The 22,856-nt window shown below is 42.7% G+C and overlaps 4 protein-coding genes across 9 annotated transcripts; 2 read left to right on the top strand and 2 right to left on the bottom strand.

Moving 5' to 3' along the window:
• Positions 1–82: 82 nt before the first annotated feature.
• Positions 83–6,967, bottom strand: LOC135554368 (UNC93-like protein MFSD11). Of its 2 annotated transcripts, none has more exons than XM_064986641.1 (14): positions 6,885–6,967; positions 5,145–5,320; positions 4,983–5,038; positions 4,442–4,549; positions 4,206–4,285; positions 4,003–4,099; positions 3,826–3,884; positions 3,469–3,628; positions 3,108–3,148; positions 2,945–3,010; positions 2,629–2,754; positions 2,307–2,481; positions 1,914–2,049; positions 83–1,721 (listed from the first exon to the last, which is right to left on the bottom strand). In XM_064986641.1, the coding sequence occupies exons 2-14, from the start codon at positions 5,238–5,240 to the stop codon at positions 1,560–1,562; spliced, it is 1,362 nt and encodes a 453-aa protein (XP_064842713.1). In that variant the 5' UTR covers positions 5,241–5,320; positions 6,885–6,967; the 3' UTR covers positions 83–1,559. The 2 variants fall into 2 exon arrangements, with proteins under 2 accessions (XP_064842713.1, XP_064842712.1); XM_064986640.1 differs by lacking the exon at positions 6,885–6,967 and adding an exon at positions 5,504–5,713.
• Positions 5,953–9,085, top strand: LOC135554369 (serine/arginine-rich splicing factor 2-like). Of its 5 annotated transcripts, XR_010457688.1 has the most exons (5): positions 5,953–6,596; positions 6,904–7,198; positions 7,678–7,819; positions 8,297–8,366; positions 8,771–9,085. XR_010457688.1 is itself a non-coding variant. In XM_064986643.1 (3 exons), the coding sequence occupies exons 1-2, from the start codon at positions 6,208–6,210 to the stop codon at positions 7,181–7,183; spliced, it is 639 nt and encodes a 212-aa protein (XP_064842715.1). In that variant the 5' UTR covers positions 5,953–6,207; the 3' UTR covers positions 7,184–7,198; positions 8,297–9,085. The 5 variants fall into 5 exon arrangements, 2 of the variants coding, with proteins under 2 accessions (XP_064842715.1, XP_064842714.1); XR_010457687.1 differs by lacking the exon at positions 7,678–7,819; XR_010457686.1 differs by having other exon boundaries at positions 8,297–9,085.
• Positions 9,086–9,091: 6 nt separating this feature from the next.
• mettl23 (methyltransferase 23, arginine) lies at positions 9,092–10,660 on the bottom strand. Its single transcript, XM_064986638.1, has 5 exons — positions 10,337–10,660; positions 10,009–10,113; positions 9,662–9,899; positions 9,499–9,583; positions 9,092–9,411 (listed from the first exon to the last, which is right to left on the bottom strand). Exons 1-5 carry the CDS (start codon positions 10,415–10,417, stop codon positions 9,252–9,254), a joined length of 669 nt encoding a protein of 222 aa, XP_064842710.1. The 5' UTR covers positions 10,418–10,660; the 3' UTR covers positions 9,092–9,251.
• Positions 10,661–10,752: 92 nt separating this feature from the next.
• LOC135554366 (bifunctional arginine demethylase and lysyl-hydroxylase JMJD6) lies at positions 10,753–21,796 on the top strand. The gene is made up of 6 exons (XM_064986637.1): positions 10,753–11,140; positions 12,495–12,883; positions 13,000–13,286; positions 15,491–15,626; positions 16,776–16,914; positions 17,718–21,796. Exons 1-6 carry the CDS (start codon positions 11,012–11,014, stop codon positions 17,847–17,849), a joined length of 1,212 nt encoding a protein of 403 aa, XP_064842709.1. The 5' UTR covers positions 10,753–11,011; the 3' UTR covers positions 17,850–21,796.
• The last annotated feature ends 1,060 nt before the right edge of the window (positions 21,797–22,856 follow it).

Below are 22,856 nucleotides of genomic sequence, written 5' to 3'. Positions count from 1 at the left end.
GGGGTTGTGTTGTTGAGAAAGTATGCAAAGCATCACCTGTTCTCAACCCATGTATGCAAAAAGGATCATACAGACACGAAAAAAGGCTCAAAATAACAATTTTATAATAAAAAAATGTTTAAAAAACAAGCATGCATATCCTGGAGCCTTTCTAAGTAACTACATTCAAGTATATAAAAAAAATCTAGTTCATAATCCAAAACACAGTTTATTCCCTCAAAATCCTATTTATTGCATCACATCCAATAGCTCTGGCTCTGAACAATCTTCAAACTCAGTTTTCATGTGCCACAGAACTGAACTCTACATTAAGCAATCCACACAATAAATGAAAGGATTCATGAATTAGACTACACATTTTTGGCAAGGAGGAGCACAAACACTGTAAACAGTTTGTGATCTCAATCGAAATTGCATGATGAAAATATAGAACAAAAAATAAATGCTTGAAGAGTGCAAAGGCCATTGTTTCAATGTGAGTTCTAAATAAAACCATAGCCTTATAAACTCATAAGCTCAAGAGTTATTCAATGTGACATTTTAAAACAGAGCAATATAACCTAGAGCAGTTTAGACATAAAAATTCTGGTCTACATTTTGTAATTCACCATTCATCCAACAGCCATGCCATCATCCTCAATACACTATCTATGGCCTTTTGGATCCCACTTTTGACAAAACCTATGGAATACTACAGATACTCTGAAAGTGTGATGCAAATATTGACAAAGAAATAACATTTAGAGCATTGTTCAACAACTTCGTACATATATCACTATAACAAAAATAATTTAAATTGCAATAAGCTAGTGTATATGCTTCTTGATAATTTCTCCCTTTATGACAAGTGCCATCTTACAAGACATCTGGATGCAGTAGAGTCCTGATAAATGCAATGGCTTGGGAGTATTCTAAATGTGTATCCTAAATCTGAGCATGCAGAAGTGAAAAGTCTATTTGAATTTGAACTGATACACTGTACTGCATGTAAACAGAGTTAGTACATATCCAATGTGCGCTTATCAAGAATCAATTGTACTACGTTTTCTTCTTCTATCAAATTTAAGTAGTATAATAAGATTCATGTTGAGACTGGAAACCTTGGTATGAATAGCAGTCTAGCCAAACCTTAGTCAATGACTAGTGCACATTGAAACCAACCTGCTGAACATCTACATGAAGACAGAAGCACAGTGAATGACATTGAACATGAAAATAAAGGCTCCTCTGTGCACAACTGATTCACTCCAAGTAAATATACACTATTTAAGTGTATCTTCCACTTGAAAGGCAAAAATCAAAAGAGCTGTGAATGACCGCGCTAAAACAGTGTTACTAGTCTCTGCTTATTAGAATCAATAGAGCTGTGCATGACTGTGCTAAAACAGCGTTACTACAGTCTCTGCTTATTGGGGCTGAGGTGGGCCAGTCAAACGGTCAGTTGAAGGATTCCAAAGGATAGCTAGGTTGATAGTCGGTGTAACACCTTCCTCTTCCCCGGATGACCCGTCCAGCTGTGAATAGTACCTCTCACCGTGACCCCCTCCTCCCATTGGTTGTCATATGCTGTCATAGTCAGTGTCCCGTCGGCTGGAGACCACCACCCACTCAGCCACGAGGAAGGATAGCGTGCCCAGGAAGCCCACCACAACCATGATGAGCAGCTGCCAGTGCAGCAGGAGATAGTTACTGTAGAAGAAGGCCAAGGCTGCAGTGATGGACTGTGGAGGACAAGAGCACCAAGTTACACCACTGTAATACAGCAACTGTGGTTAGCAAGTATAGGGAATCATCAAGGGATATACCAAGCAAATAGCTCAATGTGATATTTCTTCAAATCATTCAAAGTAATACATTATCACCATAGACAGCAAACTATCTTGTGTGTGTAGGCCTAACAGATATCAATGTACCTGGACAAACTTGAAAACGGCAAAGGCAGGAGCGCTGTCCTCCCGGAACATGAATCCCACAATGCTCAGCAGTTGGGTGTTGAAACAGCTGTCCCCCAGGCCCAGCAGGAAGCTGCACAGCAGAGCCACCTCAACACTGAACAAACAACACAACAGGTTAAGCAATTAAGGCAATGCCACGCCACCTCAACATCCCAGGTTAATACAGACATGAAACCTTACACAATCTGCAGTAACCTGATAGAGTTGAAATGCAATTATGCACTACTGCTACACTTAACATAATGCTCATGTCCTGACCTGCTGTATTCTTATGCAAAGTACATAGAATTGTTGTAATAGTAATCCATGGTCATTGTTTTATGGGCCAACTGAGTAAGCCCTGCTGTGTACCTGGGGGTGATGTATGCCTGCAGGTGTGTGCCCACTTCTGGGGCAATAGGGGCATCACTGGCAATGTTCAAGAAGATCAGGTAAAAGGCCACGAAGTGAGTGATCAGCCCCAGCAGCACGACCGGGTTTCTCCCAAACCGGTTGCACTTGTTCAGCATCCCAAACACACCCCCTCCTGGACAAAGAGGCACAGCAGAAACAGAATCATTGACTTCTTCGAATCATCAGTCCCTTCCTGTCAACCATTTTATCTGCCCTCCAAAACCTCACGTGTATCATGTGATCCGAAACAGCACTGAAGATAAAAAAATGACTGACTCACCCAGGATCTCTCCCAGGCCAATGAAAATACCAGAGAGCCCGATCAGACTCTTAGCATCCTCCCCAAATTGAGTCATGGCTCCTATACATGTCCCATATACCCCACTGTAAAATGTCAACTCTAGGCCTGAAGGTGGAGAAGGAGCAAGAGTTACACACATAGAACCTATGGTTACGCATTCAAACAAACATACTCAATGTCAATTGAATATGCATCCGTTTATATTTCTATACTAGCATCCACTGAAAGAAGTTCCTCATATTGGAAATAGTCCAAACCATTTTTTTCCTGAATTAATTGGAATGAATTTGCCCACCTGTGTATGATATGGAGATACTCAGCAGTAGCATCTCTTTAGTGACAGACAACTGCAACGCTTTCTCTGTAAGAAGAGGGCACATATCAGTCAGCTGAGCTATGGGCCTTTGTTGCTGACATGACAGATTGAAGTAAAAAGCAACCAATGAACTCTGACTCACTGAAAGCATCCAGAGCCTGGGAACCGAGACCTGGAGTCGCTCTGCAAGGAAGAGAAATCCATAAATAAACTTAAGTACAGCCTTTCCAGACAAAGGAATACAGGATTATCCAGATTCAACCCAGGCCTATGGAGGAATATAAAGTACCTTACATACAACAGCAGGTGCAGAATGCACAAACACTATTTGTATGGCATATCTATTAGTATATCAATATTTTACATGTGTATGTATGCATGACAACATGCGTGATTCTGGTCAATAAAAGGGTAGATAAGGACATTTTTTCTCATGCTAGTTTACTCTAACGTTAGACCTAGACCATGTTTTCCATCCCAGCCTGTCTGCAGACTGCACTCACACGACGATAGAGGCACTCTCTGTGGACTCAGTCTGCAGCAGTGACTCAGACGCCTCGGAGGGTGTGGCCTCAGGATCCGGCTTCTGGATCAGGAAGAACAGAAAGCTGCCCACCAGGCTGATGACCGTGAGTGAGATGAAAACAGTCTGGCGATCCTCATCTAGACACACACACACACACACAGCACGCGTCAGTAACTTATGGACAAAATTAGATTTCCTCATTATGTCAAGGGAACTGAGGGAATGCTAGATACTATACAAAGGAAAGGGGAACAGACTCATGAATCTAAGTAGAATACATTCAAAAGATATCTACATTGTTATAGTAAAAAGTTAACCAAAACTGATGACATACCTGATATGTGAACATGGCCATGCCAGGCAAAATAAATATACATGTTTCCAAAGAATAAGCTGCAAAATGGGATAGATACATGTTAGGCAGTCCAACACCATGGATTCAGTCCCAGAGTAAAAAAGCTGTGGTAAACAGTGATGCAATCAATACAGTTATGCTGATAAGAAGAAGTACCTGAACTGTAGCAAGGCCCAGAAAATACCACTGTTCCTGCCGATGGTGGCATCTGTAGAGTTGATGGTGAGTAGGTTCCCCTGAGCTGTCCACAATACTAGGCCACAGATGGAAAGAGATTGAAAGAGAAAAGAAAGAGGGTTATGGGGTGATAGGAAATACAAGTCGTTAATTCTCAAGTAAGAATACCACAGTCTTCTTACTTGCAGCTGCTATTCCAACAACTACAGACGCTGTGTAGAAGCTCCAGGTGTAGGGGTGGATGAACATGGCAATGTATCCACTGTTGGAAATAAAACATTGGACAGTATTAACATAACGAATAAGCTAATGAAAACAAGTACTTTATGCACACTCAGAGAGAATAGATAAACAGTTCTGTAAACAGGTATAGGCTACAGTGGGTTGATTTAAAGAAAGGTCAAAATAGTGTATTCACCTGTATACTAGTCCACTAAAGAACATGGACAACTGGGGTCCTATAACAGCCACTACTGAGGGAGCAATCAGGTTGGATGCAGAGAAAACTCCATAGATGATGGCCATGCTACATGTAAAGACACGTGTAAAAACTAATTAGATGATATTGCGCCAATGTAATACCACTATTCATAGAAGATGTTAGCAACATGGCTAAAAGTGCAGGAACTTTATTCAATGAGGATGTGTTTGAACAACAAACAGCCTGGTGTTTGCCTGCCACGGGTGGTGTCATTAAGATGTCCATAAAGGCCAACAGCAGCAATTAAATCACAGACGAGGCCCACAGTCATATGCATGTTATTTACAAAATACTTCAGGAAACTGGGATATTGTAGAGAACTGAAAGTCAACTTTGTTGCCAAAACTGGGCAGGTTCAATTACTTTGGAGACCTCTTTGAGAGAGAGAGACAGGATTACAATTTTCCAACAGTTCTAATCTATATCATAGGAGCCACATAGGTCAAAGTCACCGTATTTCAGCATCACAATGAATTACCTTGTGTATCCACTCCCATGGAATTCAGTACTGTTGAAACTCTTGATCACAGTTTGCTGAAATGAGACAAACAATTGACACCATCAATATTAACGTCCCCTTTAGGTACCTTACAGTTGTGTGGCTTGAATTTGTATGTATAATTTGTCAGTTCAACCATACCTCTATATTGCCGCATGTTTGGAAAGCAGTAAACATGAACATAAATCCAAAACCCAGGATTATGATGTTCAAGAGTGTCTTTCCCTCTGGACCCATGCTTGCTACAGGGTGTCACTGTAATATTACTTGACGAAATGGGTTAGCTAAAAAAACTTCTGAAGGGGTCCACAGCTCATCTGAAAAAGAACAGAATCAAAACAACCCTTGGTGGATATCTGTAGAGAAAGGATGCTATGCTATGAATATTAGCTATTGTCAAGACAATACATGTATCTAGGTAGATATGCTACCAAATAATCACTATAGTAAGTATTTCCTTGCTTTTGTCTGTTTAGCCACTTGAGATGAAAACAATTTACCGAGTCGGGTGCTGCACTGTATAGTCCTTGTTTGTGCAAGCTAGGGCTTGTGGAGATACCATACGGACTCAAATCCTAGAAAGAATCCTACAATACTACAATCCTAGTATACGATACTTTTCTCCCGTCTAGTATAAAAATGGTCTTTGAATATTTTTCACAGTGAGTGACCAAAACTGTTCGTCATGTGAGATAGTCAGCTGACATTTCAAGACGTACAGCCCAAAGCCCACTGGGAAACTGAGTTTATTTGCTGTAGTCTGACGGCTGATCTCGTTTCCGGGTCAAAAAAAAAAAACATTATTAAATTAAAGGTATTTTCCATGTGTCCCCCCTCCGAGTTGTTTGTATATAATATAATATATTTTGGTGCATTGAATTATGATTTAAAAAATTGTAATTTGAAGATGTGTTGCTTTTCCCTCCAAATAAATACGCAGCAGCGTTACTCTTCAACCTCATTCAACGAGGAGGAGCAAGGGATAACATCTCGTTCTAACAAATGGTCGGTGCTAAGGAAATCGTTATAAATTTGGAAAGCTATATTGCATTTTTTTAAGAAAAACTCGACATATTGCGAGCAGGCTGATTAAGTACGATAATTTTAATCAAAAGTTTTAAGCGGGTGTTGACCTTTCACCCACATTTTCTGGTAGTACCGTTGCGTGTTTGTTAGTTAGGCTAACTAAGGCCCTATCTGCAACATGAGCTATGGTAGGCCCCCGCCCGATGTTGAGGGCATGACTTCTCTTAAAGTGGATAATCTGACGTACCGAACATCACCTGAGACCCTTCGCCGTGTCTTTGAAAAGTATGGTAGGGTAGGAGATGTTTACATCCCCCGAGATCGTTATACGAAAGAGAGCAGAGGGTTCTCCTTTGTGCGATTCCATGACAAGCGGGACGCAGAGGATGCGATGGACGCAATGGATGGTGCCGTGCTGGACGGACGCGAACTAAGAGTCCAGATGGCCCGTTACGGACGTCCCCCAGATTCTCATCATGGAGGCGGTGGTGACCGTGGAGATCGTGGTGACCGTCGGCGTGGAGGTGCACCCCGGAGGTACGGGGGTGATGGCCGACGAAGTAGGAGGTAAGAGCTGAGCACATGGTTAAGTAGTTGCTCTAGCTCTCCTTCGATTGGGTCGTTTTTCATTGTTAGCTATGTGATCATTTTTTTATTAACCTTAGCTATGATGTATAGTGTTTGTTTAGGAACTTGAATGTTTTAACGGTACCTTATGGCCCTTGTTTCGATTATGTAGCGTCAATCAGCCACCATTACAAGCATGGTTCATTGACCTGGTAACTTAGCAGCGTTTTGAGGCCTTACGTTTATAACTGTTTTTAGATAAGTGATAACTCGACATAACGAACTTACACTCGTTTTTCTTCACCAGTCCGAGGCGTCGGAGACGCAGCAGATCCCGGAGCAGAAGCCGATCTCGTTCCCGCAGCCGCTCCCGTAACAGCCGATCAAGGTCTCGTTCCTACTCTCGCTCCAAATCTCGCTCCCCCAAGAGAGACAAGGCCAAGTCCCCGTCCAGGTCCCGCTCCAGATCCAAGTCTCCCAAGTCAAAGTCCCGTTCCAGGAGCCACACCCCTGCAGAAAGAGCCTCAAGATCAAGATCCAAGAGCCAGCCCAAGTCACCTGGGGAGAATGGAGCTGAAACCCCATAGATGACTGACAAAATGGTAAGTGTTGGACAAGGAGATGGGACGTCTTTGAGGCGAAGTCTAGCGTTACACTAGTTTGTATGAATAGCATAGGGAGGGTGATATGGGGATATTATGTGTGGGATGGATTTGCACTAAGTCTCCCTTTTCCATGGTTATCTGTGGTTGAATAGAAGGGGGTTGGTTGTGGGATGTTTTGACAATGTGAACTACTTTAAGTCTTTCCACCTCAGTGGTTATGCATATTACTGTAACACTGGGCATGGCAAAGAGGAATGGAAAACTCCCATATTGTGCTTGCCTTAAACACACATTTGATGGATTTTGAGGACTATTCCATGGTCACAATTTTTCTGTCTTGCCCAATGTTCCAGTTCATTATCAGTGTAGAGGAAATTTAGGTCCATTCTTGCATTGTACATGTGTGGCATTTGAGAATACATTTTTACCGTAAAAATAAAATGTTCATAAAAAAATCTGGAATTCTCTCCTCCAAGCTGCGGAATCCTGTTTGCAAAAGAGGAGTTTGAGGCAGTATGAGCAGTTAGTGAGCTGGGTGTGTGAGCTGTCCGGGCACCTGCTGCTGTGGGGGTTGCTATGGAGCAGGCCGGTTGCAGTCAGTGTTGGGGTGGTGTTGAGGTACGTCTGCAGGACAAGGGACAGAAGCCTTGCATTGTCCTCCAGGTCATGCTCTCTGCTTTTTGGGGGCAAAGACTTGTGCTCAGGAGGGAACCAAGGTTTGTCTGACTGGTTTCTCATGACAAGATTTCTAATTTTTGTGAAGCCCGGGCGTCTCAAGACGTTTGGTTCCTTCCTTGAACCAAAACATTTCAACCATCAGAAATGGGTTTGCATAGCTTTTGATTTGGCTCTTTCAAATGTAGACTAGTTTCCTGCTAATGTGGGGGAAATGTGCTATGCACATGAAGTTGGCATTACATTGCCAGCTGATTACCCCATACATATGGCCTGGAGGTGTCTCCATGTCTATCTGGAGGGAGGGGTGGTAAAATTAACAAGTCATCGCCACTTCTTTTACTAGAGGTTGAAAACAAAATTGAGTTTTTTTTCCAACACCTGTTTCTTACATCCTTGTCTTTCAAACATTTTTTTCAGATGAGATGCCAATGAGGACATCACACTTCAGACTGACGACCCTGTCCATACAATGATTTCTCTGTAAAAGGTTATTATTGTATCTTGATCTGAAGGCTGTGTATTTTTTTTCTTTTTTTGTTTGCCCAGACTGCTTGTCTTTCATTGTGCAATGTTTAAAAATTAAAAACTATGCTTAATGTGCTTTTGAGGTAAATGGGCTAAAACTGCTGGGATTTCAATTTGTTGGACTGCACGGCTATTTGTCATAGTGAAGATTTGATGGCCTAGCTTTTACAACTTATTTTGGGTTTCATGAAGACAGCTGTTATAGGGTTGGTATAAGGCTATTACAGAAGTTCAAATGGATAGGGCTTTTAGAATAAGTATGCAAAGAACCAGGCACGGATTTACTTGCAGGTCATCTTTGCTATGTAGCTTTGTTTCATTTCATTGTGACTCTAATCTTCTCTCCTGTATTTTTTTGTGCACTAGGCGCAGTTGTGTAGCAGTTGAGTATTGCTGGTTAGCTGTTAAGGTGGCGTGTTGCAGTGCTTGGCTGTTTCCAGTGTTCCTCGGAATGCCCCTGTGGCTACAATGCTGTGATGGTGGCCAACTTAAATGATTGCTACAAATTCACCATCGGTAGAATGCCTGTCTTTCAACAGGTTAAAATGTTCAGAGCACTAAGTATGGTGTGCTAATTTTGTTTAATGCATTCTGTCGTGCCCTTTGTGCATATCTTTCCCCCTTGCAAGAGTCTGTATAGGTGTCCAATGTGAAAGCGAATAAAAATTGTCTTCAAAAACATTTGGGTTATCATTTTATTTTAAAACTTTAACAGAACACTATACAACTTAAACTATTTTATAATTCATTGCATTTTGAACCATTGATCTTGTATTGCGTCTTGACTATTTGACTTTGAATGTGCCTTGCTGGTAGTAACTGAAGGATAAATTGACAATTCTTTCATTCAGCTTTCCTTGTCCTCAGTTATAATCATTTGTATAGTATGGCTTCCAGGAAGTGTTGATCCAGCTAGTTGATCTTTGTTGGCATGGAATTTCTCCAGTGGAATGTTGAGACACTTCAAGTTCCATTTGTGCAGCAATGCCTCTATGGACCAGTCGGCGCTGAACATACATGAAGACAAAATATCAAAATGAGTAATGTTTACTTGACATTACCTGACAGCCATGGACTGGTCCTGAAAGGCATACCTTCTCTCTTGGTAAGTTGTCCAAAATTGGGCTTCAGGGTTTTTTCTCAAGAGGAAGGAGATGGTCACCAGGACATTTTCAAAATCTGAAAGTTGTAAATTCACAGTTAGATCTAAATGATCTGTTCAAAATGTTCCATACTAACTGGTCAGTCTGAACTCACCTTGAGGCTCATAGAAAACGTCCGATCCCAAGATGATGTCTAATGGAGGGAGGAGCAGAAGGTCTGGGGAGACTTCTCCCCAGGTAATACCCACCACACGCACATTGGGCAGTTCATTCACTTCACAGGTGCGCCTACAGTTCTCCAGGCACAGTGGAAGTTCTGCACTGTCTGACAAGATCACTTGTGCCCCACACTTTGCTGCCACCACACCAGGTAAACACACGCCAGCGCCAAGCTGTAAACAAACAGCAGTGCATTCTGATTCAATAGTTTGGTTTAGAAACAATTTACATGGTAAATACGTGAATTGGAGTAAACTGAATTCGTTTGGTTCAGTAAATTACCTCTAGCACTGTTTTGTGCATCAGCTCTTCCCTATGTGTCCACACATATTGTGCTAATACCACTGCAGAGGGCCATACATGCATCCCATATTGTGGGTCAAGGACCTAGTACAGAGGGGAGAAACGACATGATTACAGTTCACATGATGAATGTCAACTTCCATTGATTCAGAAAAGTCTGCCTGGCAGCATATATTCTGTACATCTCTCCAAGGAACTCGGCAGGCTTCAGGGCCAATTACCACAATGCAGTTGTAGGCGAACAATATTATTTACAGGAACATCGCTGGTTCCAAATGGAAAAAGTGTAGAGAAAGTGCACAACAACCTCAGGGATGGAAACATTCAGTGATTGCTTCGGGTCTTCGTATTCTTCGAATGTGAACGATTTCTGCACTATGTTGGACATCTCAGTTGCTCTGTTTTCTATTTACCATCCCAATTGTGAAAGTGAGAGTTAGTAAATAAATTCAGTGGTAAAACATTACGTTTACTGTCATAAAACCCGTCTCTTCTAAAAAAAACACGCTTGCGACTGTCTGCTGGAGGACGGGAAAACGTAGAACGTATACAGCCAATGACATGTGCTAATCACTGGTTGGAAGGCGTATTTTACATTTTATCCAATCGGTTTTATGGCTCGCTCTTATATGTGACCAACGAGCGTCCTACGGCTCACTGGGTGGGCGGGCTTCAAATTGTAGGGACCCGGGTTTGGTTGCAAGAGCATTGTTGTAGTGAGCTGCTTAGCTAATTTCATCTGGGCAGCTTCCTCCTCGCTATTAAAAGTGCGCTTAGAACATTTTAATTTTAAGGCCAACGTGTCGTGTTTCAGTAACACCAACAAAGTACTCATTAAGTTGCTTACCGGTTAACTTTAACTAAAGACTAGCCACTCAACTAACGTTCGCTTCACTATAGTTACTAGCAAGTTAAGCTAGCAAATGTGTTTGTCTATGCACCCCAGTCCAGCTAGCTAGCTCAAGTGCCTAAATTCGCAGGAATGAACCATAAAAGTAAGAAGAGGATCAAAGAGGCGAAGCGGAGCGCCAGACCTGAGCTGAAGGACTCTTCAGACTGGACGAAACATGACTATTGCGAGACTTTCGATGTGTCACACCGCTCAGTGAAGGTAAACTGTCGGTAGCAAGCTATCCATGCTAGGCTAGCCAGCCATGTTAGCTCTTTCAACACGTTTCACCTTACAAAACCAGTGCGGTTGGTCACGTAGGCTGCTGCTGCACTTTCAGCGCGCAGCGGACTTCATTGGCGCAACTGTCAAATCGGTCAGTCTGGACTCGAACACTGTGCCACATCCCATTCCGTTAATTATTGACCACATTAGTTTGACGGTGTATAGTTATTTATTTGTGAAATAGTGACATTGTTACATTTGTATTTCATTGAGGCTTACATGTTAATATTATATTAGCCTGTCACCACTAACAGGTAGCCAGCCTACTGACCCATGTTCTCAGACCCAATAGACAGCTGAAGGTATTTTGTCCACCTCGATCCATTGTTTATATTTTATAAGACGACTGTAATTGTATTATGCCTGTAGGAATTATTGCCCTTGTCCTCGGAGATAAATAACTACCATGGTTAGGAAGGCCCATACCTTTTCCATAGTGCGTTCTGATAAAACACTGTTACGTTGTTGTAGTGATTGTGTCAATATATGATTGATAATGCATTGATCTTACAACCAACTTCATTGTTAACTGTATGTATGAAAAAAGCCCAATGGAGGGCATTTTCTTTGCTCCATGTGGGACACTGGGTTATTGCCAAGTTCAGCAGATTTGTTTTCATCACAAGAGATAAGAAGGGCTGCTCTGGGTTGCTAAGAATACCCATGACACTCAAAACTTAGGTAGTTTCAAGAGTTGTCCTATAGGTTAACAACTCATCTCAGCATTTTTGTTTCATTCCTTCTCTTTTGGTGTTGAGTTTCTGAACTTAACCTCAACCTGGGGCGGCAGGTAGCCTAGTGTTTAGAGCGTTGCACTAGTAACCCTGGGTTGACAAGGTACAAATGTCGTTCTGCCCCTGAACCAGGCAGTTAACCCACTGTCATTGAAAATAATAAATAAATAAAGTTGACATTCAGACCCTGTCATTCCATGTAAAAGCAGAACAAAAATGCCCATTACCCTTTGTATTCCCTTTGCCCCAGATCAAATGGTCTTCCTCCAAGTTTACTCCTTAATGTTCCAGTTGGTTGCATTGCATTCAAAAACAATTGATCTTTTATTGTGATGCAGTTTTGTAAAACACTCAACCTCAATCCGTGAGACCAATACTAGGCTAAATGACTGGGAAGCATTAAGTCAGAAATGACTAGTGTTCCCTTCGAATTCAGTACAAAGTCATTTATATTGGTAGAAAGGTTATTGATTAAAATAGTCGTACATTCATGAAATATAGCCCTCAACCCTCTCTTTTTCACCCACACAAACTGACTTGACATATGCGTCTCACAGGACAATGTTGAGCGTGTGGACACCCTGCGTCTCAGCGCAGAGGAGTTCATCCAGCGCTTTGAGAGGCCCTACAAACCTGTGGTGCTGCTCAACTGTCAGGACACCTGGCCCGCCCGTGAGAAGTGGACCATGGAGCGCCTCAAACGTAAGTACCGCAACCAGAAGTTCAAGTGTGGTGAGGACAACGACGGTTACTCTGTGAAGATGAAGATGAAGTACTACGTGGAGTACCTGGAGTCCACACAGGACGACAGCCCACTCTATATTTTCGACAGCAGCTACGGCGAGCACGCCAAGCGCCGTAAGCTGCTGGAGGACTACCAGGTGCCAGTTTACTTTAGGGACGACCTCTTCCAGTTCGCCGGGGAGAAGCGTCGGCCCCCTTACAGGTAAGAGCTATTCTCAGTAACATTGTTAACTAAAATAGCTGCAATGTTATTGTATGTTCTGTGAAGTTGAACTAACTCTGGTAACACCTGTCCCTTTATTTTTTATTTTTTCTCAGATGGTTTGTAATGGGTCCTGCCCGCTCTGGCACTGGCATCCACATTGACCCGCTGGGTACGAGTGCCTGGAATGCCCTGGTGCAGGGGCACAAGCGCTGGTGCTTGTTCCCCACCCACACACCCCGGGAGCTGATCAAGGTGACCCGGGATGACGGGGGCAACCAGCAGGACGAGGCCATCACCTGGTTTAACGTGGTGTACCCACGCACCCAGCAGCCAACCTGGCCTGCTGAGTTCAGACCCCTGGAGATTCTGCAGGGACCAGGGGAGACCGTGTTTGTTCCTGGTCAGTGGGCTACCGCTGCCACTTTATAGACATGTCTGGTCTGTATTTCACTGTTTGACTGGAGAGAGAGAAGTAGTTTTAATCTTCAGCGATTTTGAATCATTTGTCAAGATCTGAAAAGGCCAGGGTTCAGTTAGTTAGGAAATATATAAAAGTAGGGCAGAACATACAATGAGTATGAAAGGTCTTTGATGAGAAGTGATATACCAATGTTATGTGCTGTGAATACATAAATTATAGCTGTGATTATATATACGCATATATACAGTACCACTCAAAAGTTTGGACACACCTACTCATTCAAGGATTTTTCTTTATTTTAACTATTCTCTACATTGTAGAATAATAGTGAATACATCAAAACTATGACATAACTCATATGGAATCATGTAGTAACCAAAAAAGTGTTAAACAAATCAAAATATATTTTATATTAGCCACCCTTTGCCTTGAGGACAGCTTTGCACACTCTTGGCATTCTCTCAACCAGCTTCATGTGGTAGTCACCTGGAATGTATTTCAATTAACAGCTGTGCCTTGTTAAACATTCATTTGTGGAATTTCTTTCCTTAATGTGTTTGAGCCAGTCAGTTGTGTTGTGACAAGGTAGGGGTGGTATACTGAAGATAGCCTAAAATAGTAATAATAAAAACCCTTTAATGAGTAGATGTGTCCAAACTTTTGACTGGTACTGTATATGTGTGTGTGTGCCATACACTCACCAGCCAGTTTATTAGATACACACATCTAGTACCAGGTTGGACCCCCCTTTGCCTCCAGAACAGCCTGAATTCTTTGGAGCATGGATTCTACAAAATAGCGGAAACATTTGTTGCTCAATTGATATCAAGGGACCCTAACGTGTGGCAGGAAAACATTCTCCACACCAATACACCACTGCCACCAGCCTGTACCAGGCAGGATGGGTCCATGGACTCATGCTGTTTACACCAAATCCTGACTCTGCCATCAGCATGATGCAACAGGAACCGGGATTTATAGGACCAGGCAATGATTTTCCACTTTCCAATTGTCCAGTGTTGGTGATCACGTGCCCACTGCAGCAGTGTCGTCTTGTTTTTAGCTGATAGAAGTGGAATCCTCTATGGTCGTCTGCTGCAATAGCCCATCCGTGACAAGGACCAACGAGTTGTGTATTCTGAGATGCCGTTTACACCACTGTTGTACTGCGCCATTATTTGTCTGTTAGTGGCCAGCCTGTTAGCTTACATGATTCTTGACATTCTCCCTCGACCTCTCATCCATGGGAGAGGTCACAGGACTGCTGCTGACTGAATGTTTTTTTTTTTTGTCGCACCATTCTCTGTAAACCCTAGACACTGTCGTGCGTGAAAAGCCCAGGAGGGTGGCAGTTTCTGAGATACTGGAACTGATGTGCCTGGTACCAACGATCATACCAAACTCTGGCTTAGGTCACTCATTTTACTCATTCTAATGTTTAATCGAGCAGTAACTTGATGCTTCTCTGCATGCTTTATAAAGTAAGCCACAGCCACATGACTCACTCTGTAGGAGCGATCCATTTTGTATGTAATAAACTGTCCGGTCATATGTAATGTATGTATTCACAGCTTTTTACTTTCACTATGTAGCTGGGCTATCCTAGCTATCCCATTTCTGCTAGCTCTCTCCATGAATATCAACAAGAAGTGTAGCCACCACCTTGTTTACAACCACACTTATTGTAGGGCTAAGTGATCGACATGGTTGCAGAGGTTAATCCAGTGTTACTGACCTACCCTAATACCCTGCACCCTCCTGCGTTAACTGACTGATAAGATGGGATTAAACTCTGTTTCCTTTGGATCTGGTCCAGATCTTGAACGTTTCCTGTTTACTCAAGTTGGAGACCAGAGTATTAGGTCCTGATGGTTGAGAGAGTATGTGAGGGAGTGTGTTTTATTCAAGAGCAGAACCCTGTTGGACAGGCTGTTCTGTCTCCTCTGAAGATGTCCATCCATACCTTACTATTTCTGTCTCTCCACCCACCTCTTCCTCCACTCCATAAAGGTCTTGGAAACTAATAACTAAGATTTTCATCAAAATACCCCGGACAGAGTATGTTTTCTGCCATGTTAGAAGGTCAGATGTACAAAAATACACCATGGCCATTCTGTGTTTTCTTTTCTGTGGTTTGGTGATCCGAAACCTAATCCTGGTCATCTCTGTTGCTTGTTCTCTAGGAGGCTGGTGGCATGTGGTTCTCAACATGGACACCACCATCGCTATCACTCAGAACTTTGCCAGCACCACCAACTTCCCCATCGTGTGGCATAAAACTGTGCGGGGCCGGCCCAAACTATCAAGGAAGTGGTATCGGTAAGCACTCCTAACAGAACCCCCACAGCTGTAGGAACACCTCGTGAAAGAAGAAACTTTAAAATATTTTGACTGTCGGGAGGCTGTGGAATATGAGGAACAATTCTGCACGCACTGGGTTTTGTGTCACTGTTTATTTGGACTAATTACGATTTAGCAGGGGTGAACTTTCACCTGGCATCTTTAGATTTTTCGGATGGGAAGGGGTTAGTTTGGCCCATAGATGACCGAGATGATTACAGAGGAGGTGATGTGAACCTCTAGAACCCCCAAACTTGTTTTTTCATTGTTCCCCTCTAATCAGGGACTGATTTAGACCTGGGACACCAGATGATTACAATTAATTATCAGGTAGAACAGAAAACCAGCAGTCTCCGTACCTCACAGGGTAAGAGTTGAATACATCTGGTCTATAGGATCCCCCCTGGTTCGGCCAATCGCACCAGGCCAAATATGTCATGACCACCCCCTCCCATCAAATCCAGTAGCTGGTCAGAGGGCAGCATTCATGTAAGATTTGGTTCTGGGCTTCCAAACTTATGGGAACCAATAAAAAGTGTGTTGGCAGGTTCTGTAAATAATGGGTCATGCCCGCTCTGGCACTGGCATCCACATGGAACCTCTGGGTACGAGTGCCTGGGATGTCCGAGTGCAAAGGCACAAGTGCTGATGCTGCTTCCCCACCCACGAGACCCGGGAGCAGCGAGGACCAAAAGCCCCAGTCCATACATTGGGCAACATTTTCGGGGTCCAAAGGGGCACTGATTTGTGCAAAAACTACTGCAAATTAATTTATTATCTGGCAGCGTAATTAAATTAAACTTCAACAATGTGTGTTGTATTGTGATTATTTAACTAGAGTTTGATATCCAAGCAATACATAAATAGTCGCCTCCTTATAATGGACCTTGCTGAAGAGATGTTTCAAATTAAATCATACTGCCAGATTGAGGTTTATAGTACTTTTTGCAAAAATGTCACCCATAGCTACCTTTGTAGGTACCTCAATGGGAAAATACATTGTAGAAGAATGGCCTCTGATATTCCTTTGCGTGGTCTTTCATGATAATGCTCTAATATATTTGCACCCAGATCCACAAACTTCCACAAGGAGGGTATTTATTTTCATGCATAAAATCTCTCTCTTAGTATCCTGAAGCAGGAGAGGCCAGACATGGCTACCCTGGCAGACAAAGTGGACCTCCAGGAATCGACTGGCATCGCCTCGGACAGCTCCAGTGACTCTTCCTCCTCCTCTTCCTCCAGCTCCTCTGACTCAGACTCAGAGGTACATCCTCTTCCCTCAAAAAACACACACACACACACACACAGTGTGACATTCACACACATGAATATACAGTAGCCTCCAACTCTAGGGACCCCTGAGCTGGGTGTAAGATAGAGGGCAGCAGGCACCTGTTCACATGCGGGCAGATGTCACGGGGTCTGCCACACATGTGCATGTGAAACGGCCACACATACTGTATAGCGCCACACGTCCCCTCACTTTGAAAGGCTGTAATGCAAATGTCCTGTCTCTCTCACTACTGCATGCAGGCAACAACATGCCTTGATATTACATTTAGAAGGCAGTCAGAGATAACGGAAGTCTAGATGGAAGAAATTACAAGTTACTATTGTTCCCTCTAAGTTGTCCTGCTGGATCACAGAAACGTGGCCACGGGTCTTGGGTTTCTGGTACTGGGGGAACTGGTGTTGAATAGCTTGGTGGTCAGCATGCCCCTCCAGTTACATATACATCCATATCAGGTTGGACTGTTGGGTGGAGGTTGGGGGTTACCCTTGTGTAATGGTTGGTAGGCCCTGCCTTCCCCCTGGAGAGAATATTCTGTTCTGCTGACTTGCGTGTTCTACTGGTTGAATAAGAACACTACTGTCATCAGATGATTGTCTGTATATAGCATAATAAATTGGTGACGGGTGTTTGTGAGTAGACCGTGTGTATGAGGGACAGTGACACCTAGTCCCCCCCCCCAATATGTAAATGGAATGTAATAGATATGTAGTATGTTCTATGTAGAGATGTATCCAAGACCTCCCCCACCTCTGGTTTGCCCCTCTCTCCTACAGGCTGAGTCGGGCTCGGAGGGGGACGCCATGTCTCACAGGCGGAAGAAGAGGAAGACGTGCGGTATGATATCCAACGGAGACAGCAGCACCAAGGACGACTGTGTCAGCAAAGAGCGCAGCTCCTCCCGGTGACCCCCTCGCTCCGCCTCGCCAAAAGGCCACACCCAGGGGGACTTTTGCATGAAGAGCAGCCAATTTGTTTGTTTTCATTGGTGTGTCTCCAAAGGAGAGTCTGGTGGCCCTCTGTCAGTCTGTTGGATAGATAAGAGGGCCAGCCTACCCCTAGGCTGTGATAAAGGAGATTCCCCCTGAGGCGTTGACCTCTTGGAGATTTATCTGCCACCGCTCAGCTTCTAGTCAAATGTTAATCTATATTGCTGTTGCTTGTGGGGTGTGGGAAGAGCAGTATTTCAGTGCGAGGGAGGGGTGTTGACCTTTGGAGAGAGGTGGGCTGTTGCCTTGTTGTACACCAGGTACTGGGGCTGAGGCAGGGAGCTGGCTGGCCTGTCTCCTCTACAGTGCCATGGTCTTATGTTGCTCAGTGGGGAAAAGTTTTCTATTCACAGTGAGATGATGGCTGGATGGATAGATAGGTGTGCTTTGGATTGACTTCACTTTGCAGTACATGGGATGCCAGTTGAGTTTTATCATGGCAGAGTTGACCATCTTTAGATATTAAAGTGTACTGTGAGTTTTGTATGTTGATACTGAATGACAGGGTAAGGGTGGAGGGAAATGCTGCTGCCTTAGTCTGCAAAAAAGCCACTGATTTATATTTTTTATTTAATTAACTTTCATCCTCTGGGCTTCTTTTGCTAGTAACAGTTGAACTGATATGCATATGTATTGCAATCAAAACAGTTCATTCAGAATCAGTTAATTCAAATAAATGGTTAGCAAATGAACAGTCCACAATCCAGGCAAGACCATTTAACAGATCTAAAAAGCAATGAAAAGATTGCATAGTGGCATTTCTCTTTCATAGCAGATGTATCTGCTGTTGACATCTGTAGTGCAAACTAATGCACACATGTCTAGTGAAACAACAGCTTTTTCAAGACTTAGCCCAAGTCATCCAGCAACAACTGTAAAGGCCAAGGGATCCCCACCTGACTTAGATTTAGCCGGTTCAGCTTGACATTCAAAAGCTTGACCTTTTAGGAGGAAATTGCCTATACTACACTCCCTTAGCTCCAGGTTGGGTAAGATTAATCACTCTCAGGTGCCACAAATGAATGTTGGGCTATCAACAACAAAATTCCACCCAAGAAACAACAACAATATTGCCTGGTTATGTAACATTTCTATGACTTTAATTATTATATATATATATTTTAAGCTTTTATTTAGCTAGGCAAGTCAGTTAAAAACCAATTCTTATTTACAATGACTGCCTACCCTGGCCAAACCCGAACGATGCTGGGCCAATTGTTCGCCGCCCTATGGGACTCCCAATCATGGCCAGATGTGATACAGCCTGGATATGAATCAGGGACTGTAGTGAAGCCTCTTGCACTGAGATGCAGTGCCTTAGACTGCTGCACCACTCGGGATTAATTTAATTACATATGGGTTACTCAAACAATTTTCAAATTTGTATGATAACAATTGTTATTGTCTCTCGTAAAAGTGAGCCCTTTGCTGCTTATTAATCAACAATTTAAGATTAATGAAATCAAACTATTCAAATAATTTGACATTACACGGCTATACTGTAGATCAGGGGCGTCAATTGAAAAAATTATTCCGATCTCAATTGACATGCCTAAAACCAAATCGAAACTGCGTAGAAATTATAGTGGACATAATTTATAGTCTCTAAACTCTGTCCAGCTTGTTAACAGTCATCGAAATGAAAGCTAGACCGTCGAGGCAAATAGAAAATTTGATGGATAGAGAACTATTTTTGCCAATTTTGCCAGCAAGCAATATAACCAATAGAAGTGGACCTCAGTGAAGACAGAATGTGGCCCTTTGGGGCAAAATGAGTATAACACCCCTGTTGTAGATGCTGGTTTCCCAGACCCAAATCATGCCTATTCCTGTTCCAAAAAGCACTTTCAGAGAAGTCTATCACGGATGCGTTTTAGTCCAAGATTAGAATTAACCTCTTTCCAGGAAAGGAGCCCTAGGTGTTTGATCTTGTGTTCTCATTCTGAGACCCCATTTTATATTCTCCATCACATACAGAAGGGGGCACCAATGCCAGAGTTCTCACACTAGCGTGGCACTAGTGTGTGGGGGTTACAGTCCAGAAGATACAGTTGTGTTAAAAGTAGAAATGAGGGCTGGCACAGGGAAAAGTTTAAACATATTGTAGGCCTTGCAGTTGCACATCTTGATCTTATTTCTCTGTGTAGTACAGCTAAGGGGGTTTGTGAAATGTTGCAAATACATTTTATGTGAGGGGATAGGTAGATATTTTGGACAGGCTAAATTCATGGTTCTTTCAAGTGGCTTCTAGGTTATGTGGCATATGATGCTCTACAATGATTCAACTGCTTTGTATTTCGTTAGTGTAAATTCAAACAAAAGCAACTAGCTAATACATTACTGTTATTCAGCAAATGCAAGTTAATGGTTTGAATGCAGATTCTGCGTGTATAACTTTGTTCTGTGGAGTTAACATGGAGTCAAGTGAATACTGTTTTTTTTTGTGCTTTAAAATGTGGCTTTGTCATCTAAAATGATTGACAGTACTTTGAAATATGTGAATTGCTGTATGTCTGTGCAGTAGGTGTTTTCCACTGCCTCTAGACAAAAGTGCCTATAAGCACCAATTGATACTGTCATTGGCCTGCAGATGAGAGGTTGTGTTGCTACTTGTGGTCAATGCGTCTGGTGTTTGCGCTGTTTTTAACCCATTGGGTGCTCATGTCAAGCATTTAGCACTATTACGGTCCCTGGGGTCGGTCACATAGTGCCTTGGATCTGATGGGGGAATGGTGAGAACCAGGAGCCTATGTGGGTACAACTCAGTTGTCTAATGTGGCTTCCTTTGGTCAACCTCTTCCCTTCAGCCGCACTGATCCAAATCTACAGGACTGGAAAAAGGAAGCCCTCTATTAGGGTTCCGTCAAATTGCTGTCACCTATCCTGTCTGGCCAGATCAGGGCTTTCTCCTGTCCTGTCTGGCCAGATCAGGGCTTTCTCCTGTCCTGTCTGGCCAGATCAGGGCTTTCTCCTGTCCTGTCTGGCCAGATCAGGGCTTTCTCCTGTCCTGTCTGGCCAGATCAGGGCTTTCTCCTGTCCTGTCTGGCCAGATCAGGGCTTTCTCCTGTCCTGTCTGGCCAGATCAGGGGTTTCACCTATCCTGTCTCGCCAGATCAGGGCAGATAAAGGAGAATGATGAGAGGAAGCCATTTTAAGATGTACACCCAGACATACCTTGACGCTAACCAGATCAAAGTTAATAAATTATTCATGAGTTAATAAATTATTTTTCCATGCAGCAACGTGTTAATGTTTCATTCTACTTATCCATAGTTTCATCTCAATTTATCAGAATCCCTTTACGGATTGTTTTATAGATTCTCAACTAAATCAATAAATTGTTCCAAAACTATCCAAAACCATTGGCCTACCCTTAGCCCTTACCTTAACCCCATATCAGTAGTGTTACAGTTGTTAGTTTAATAGTTTTAGTATCTGTAAGATTACTAAACTGGTACCTGTGATGGTAGTTGCCAAAGCAAACCCCAGTGAATCATAAATACTGAGGAAGCAGTACGTCACTAGTATGGCTGGCTGAAATTTGCCTGTGATAGTGTCAAATTGGGCAGGGTATTTGGCAATGGGATATTCAGTGATCTGAGTACACACAGTTTGTTTTCATGGACATTGTGAACATCATAAGGGTAATACAGTGCCTTCAGAAAGTATTCACACCCCTTGACTTTTTCCACATTTTGTTGTGTTACAGCCTGAATTTAAAATGGATTACATTTACATGTGTTTGTGACTGGCCTACACACAATACCCTGTAATGTCAAAGTGGAATTATGTTTTCAAATCTTTACAAATTAATTTAAAAAATGGAAAGCTGAAATGTCTTGTCAATAAATATTCAGACCCTTTTATTATGGCAATCCTTAATTTCAGGAGGAAAACAGTGACCACCTAATTTCTGTAACCTACACAGATTCAAGACCCGGGAGGTTTTCAATGCATTGCAAAGAAGGGCACCTATTGGTAGGTTCGGGCATTTAAATGGTTTTTTTTTATGTAATTAAAATCACTTTGAGCATGGTAAAGTTATTAATTACACTTTAGATGGTGTATTAATAAACCCAGTCAATACAAATATACTGTACAGGCTTCCTTCCTAATTGAGTTGCTGCGTTTACTGTGAACACTGAGGCTGTAATCAAGTAGGCTACTGTGGCTAGGCCTACCAGAGTGGCCTATCATCAGAAAGAATGGAGAAAATGCATCCTGTAACATTTTAACATGGAAATAGGTATCATTCAGCCTACAGTAGCAGCCAATGTGTGGTGTTCATTGTAGGCCTATATTCCATGTGACTTGAAAAAAAACGTGCAGGGCTTGGCATGAATCTGTTTAATGTCCTTCAGACAAGGATGTGACTGAAAATGTTGTTGTGCTGTTTGATGCAAGGAACCACTTTACAAAATAAAATGCATCATTATTACCATACCGTTATTACAGAGATTCAGACAAATTATGCTACCCTCTGCCTATTGGCTACTTAGTTTATTCAACCGTGTCTGAAAATACAACACTGCCCCTTTAAGACAAGAAAAAAGCTATTTACTTGACTCACTTTTCAAAGATTACTAGAAATGCACACGTGTTGTGTTCTTGTAGGAAGTAATCACTCCCCCATTTCAAATCATCTATAACTGGGCTAATAACTCACTATCAAATGGTATGAACAAATGTGCACACGTGGCTACATGTAGCTCTCGCTTAAATCTCAAAACATGCACATCTACTCATGACCTGTCACGCCCTGGTCTATATTATGTTATATTCATTTATTGAGTCAGGCCAGGGTGTGACATGGGTTTATTTGTAGTGTGTTTCGTCTTGGGGTTGTGTGGGGTGTATAGATTAGTCTATGGGTGCCTGAGGCGGTTCTCAATCAGAGTCGGGTGATTATCGTTGTCTCTGATTGGG

The sequence above is a fragment of the Oncorhynchus masou genome, chromosome 14, assembly GCF_036934945.1.
Source record: "Oncorhynchus masou masou isolate Uvic2021 chromosome 14, UVic_Omas_1.1, whole genome shotgun sequence".
Lineage (NCBI taxonomy): Eukaryota > Metazoa > Chordata > Actinopteri > Salmoniformes > Salmonidae > Oncorhynchus > Oncorhynchus masou.
Note: the sequence above shows the minus strand (reverse complement) of the source record. Positions and strands in the feature narration are given on the sequence as shown.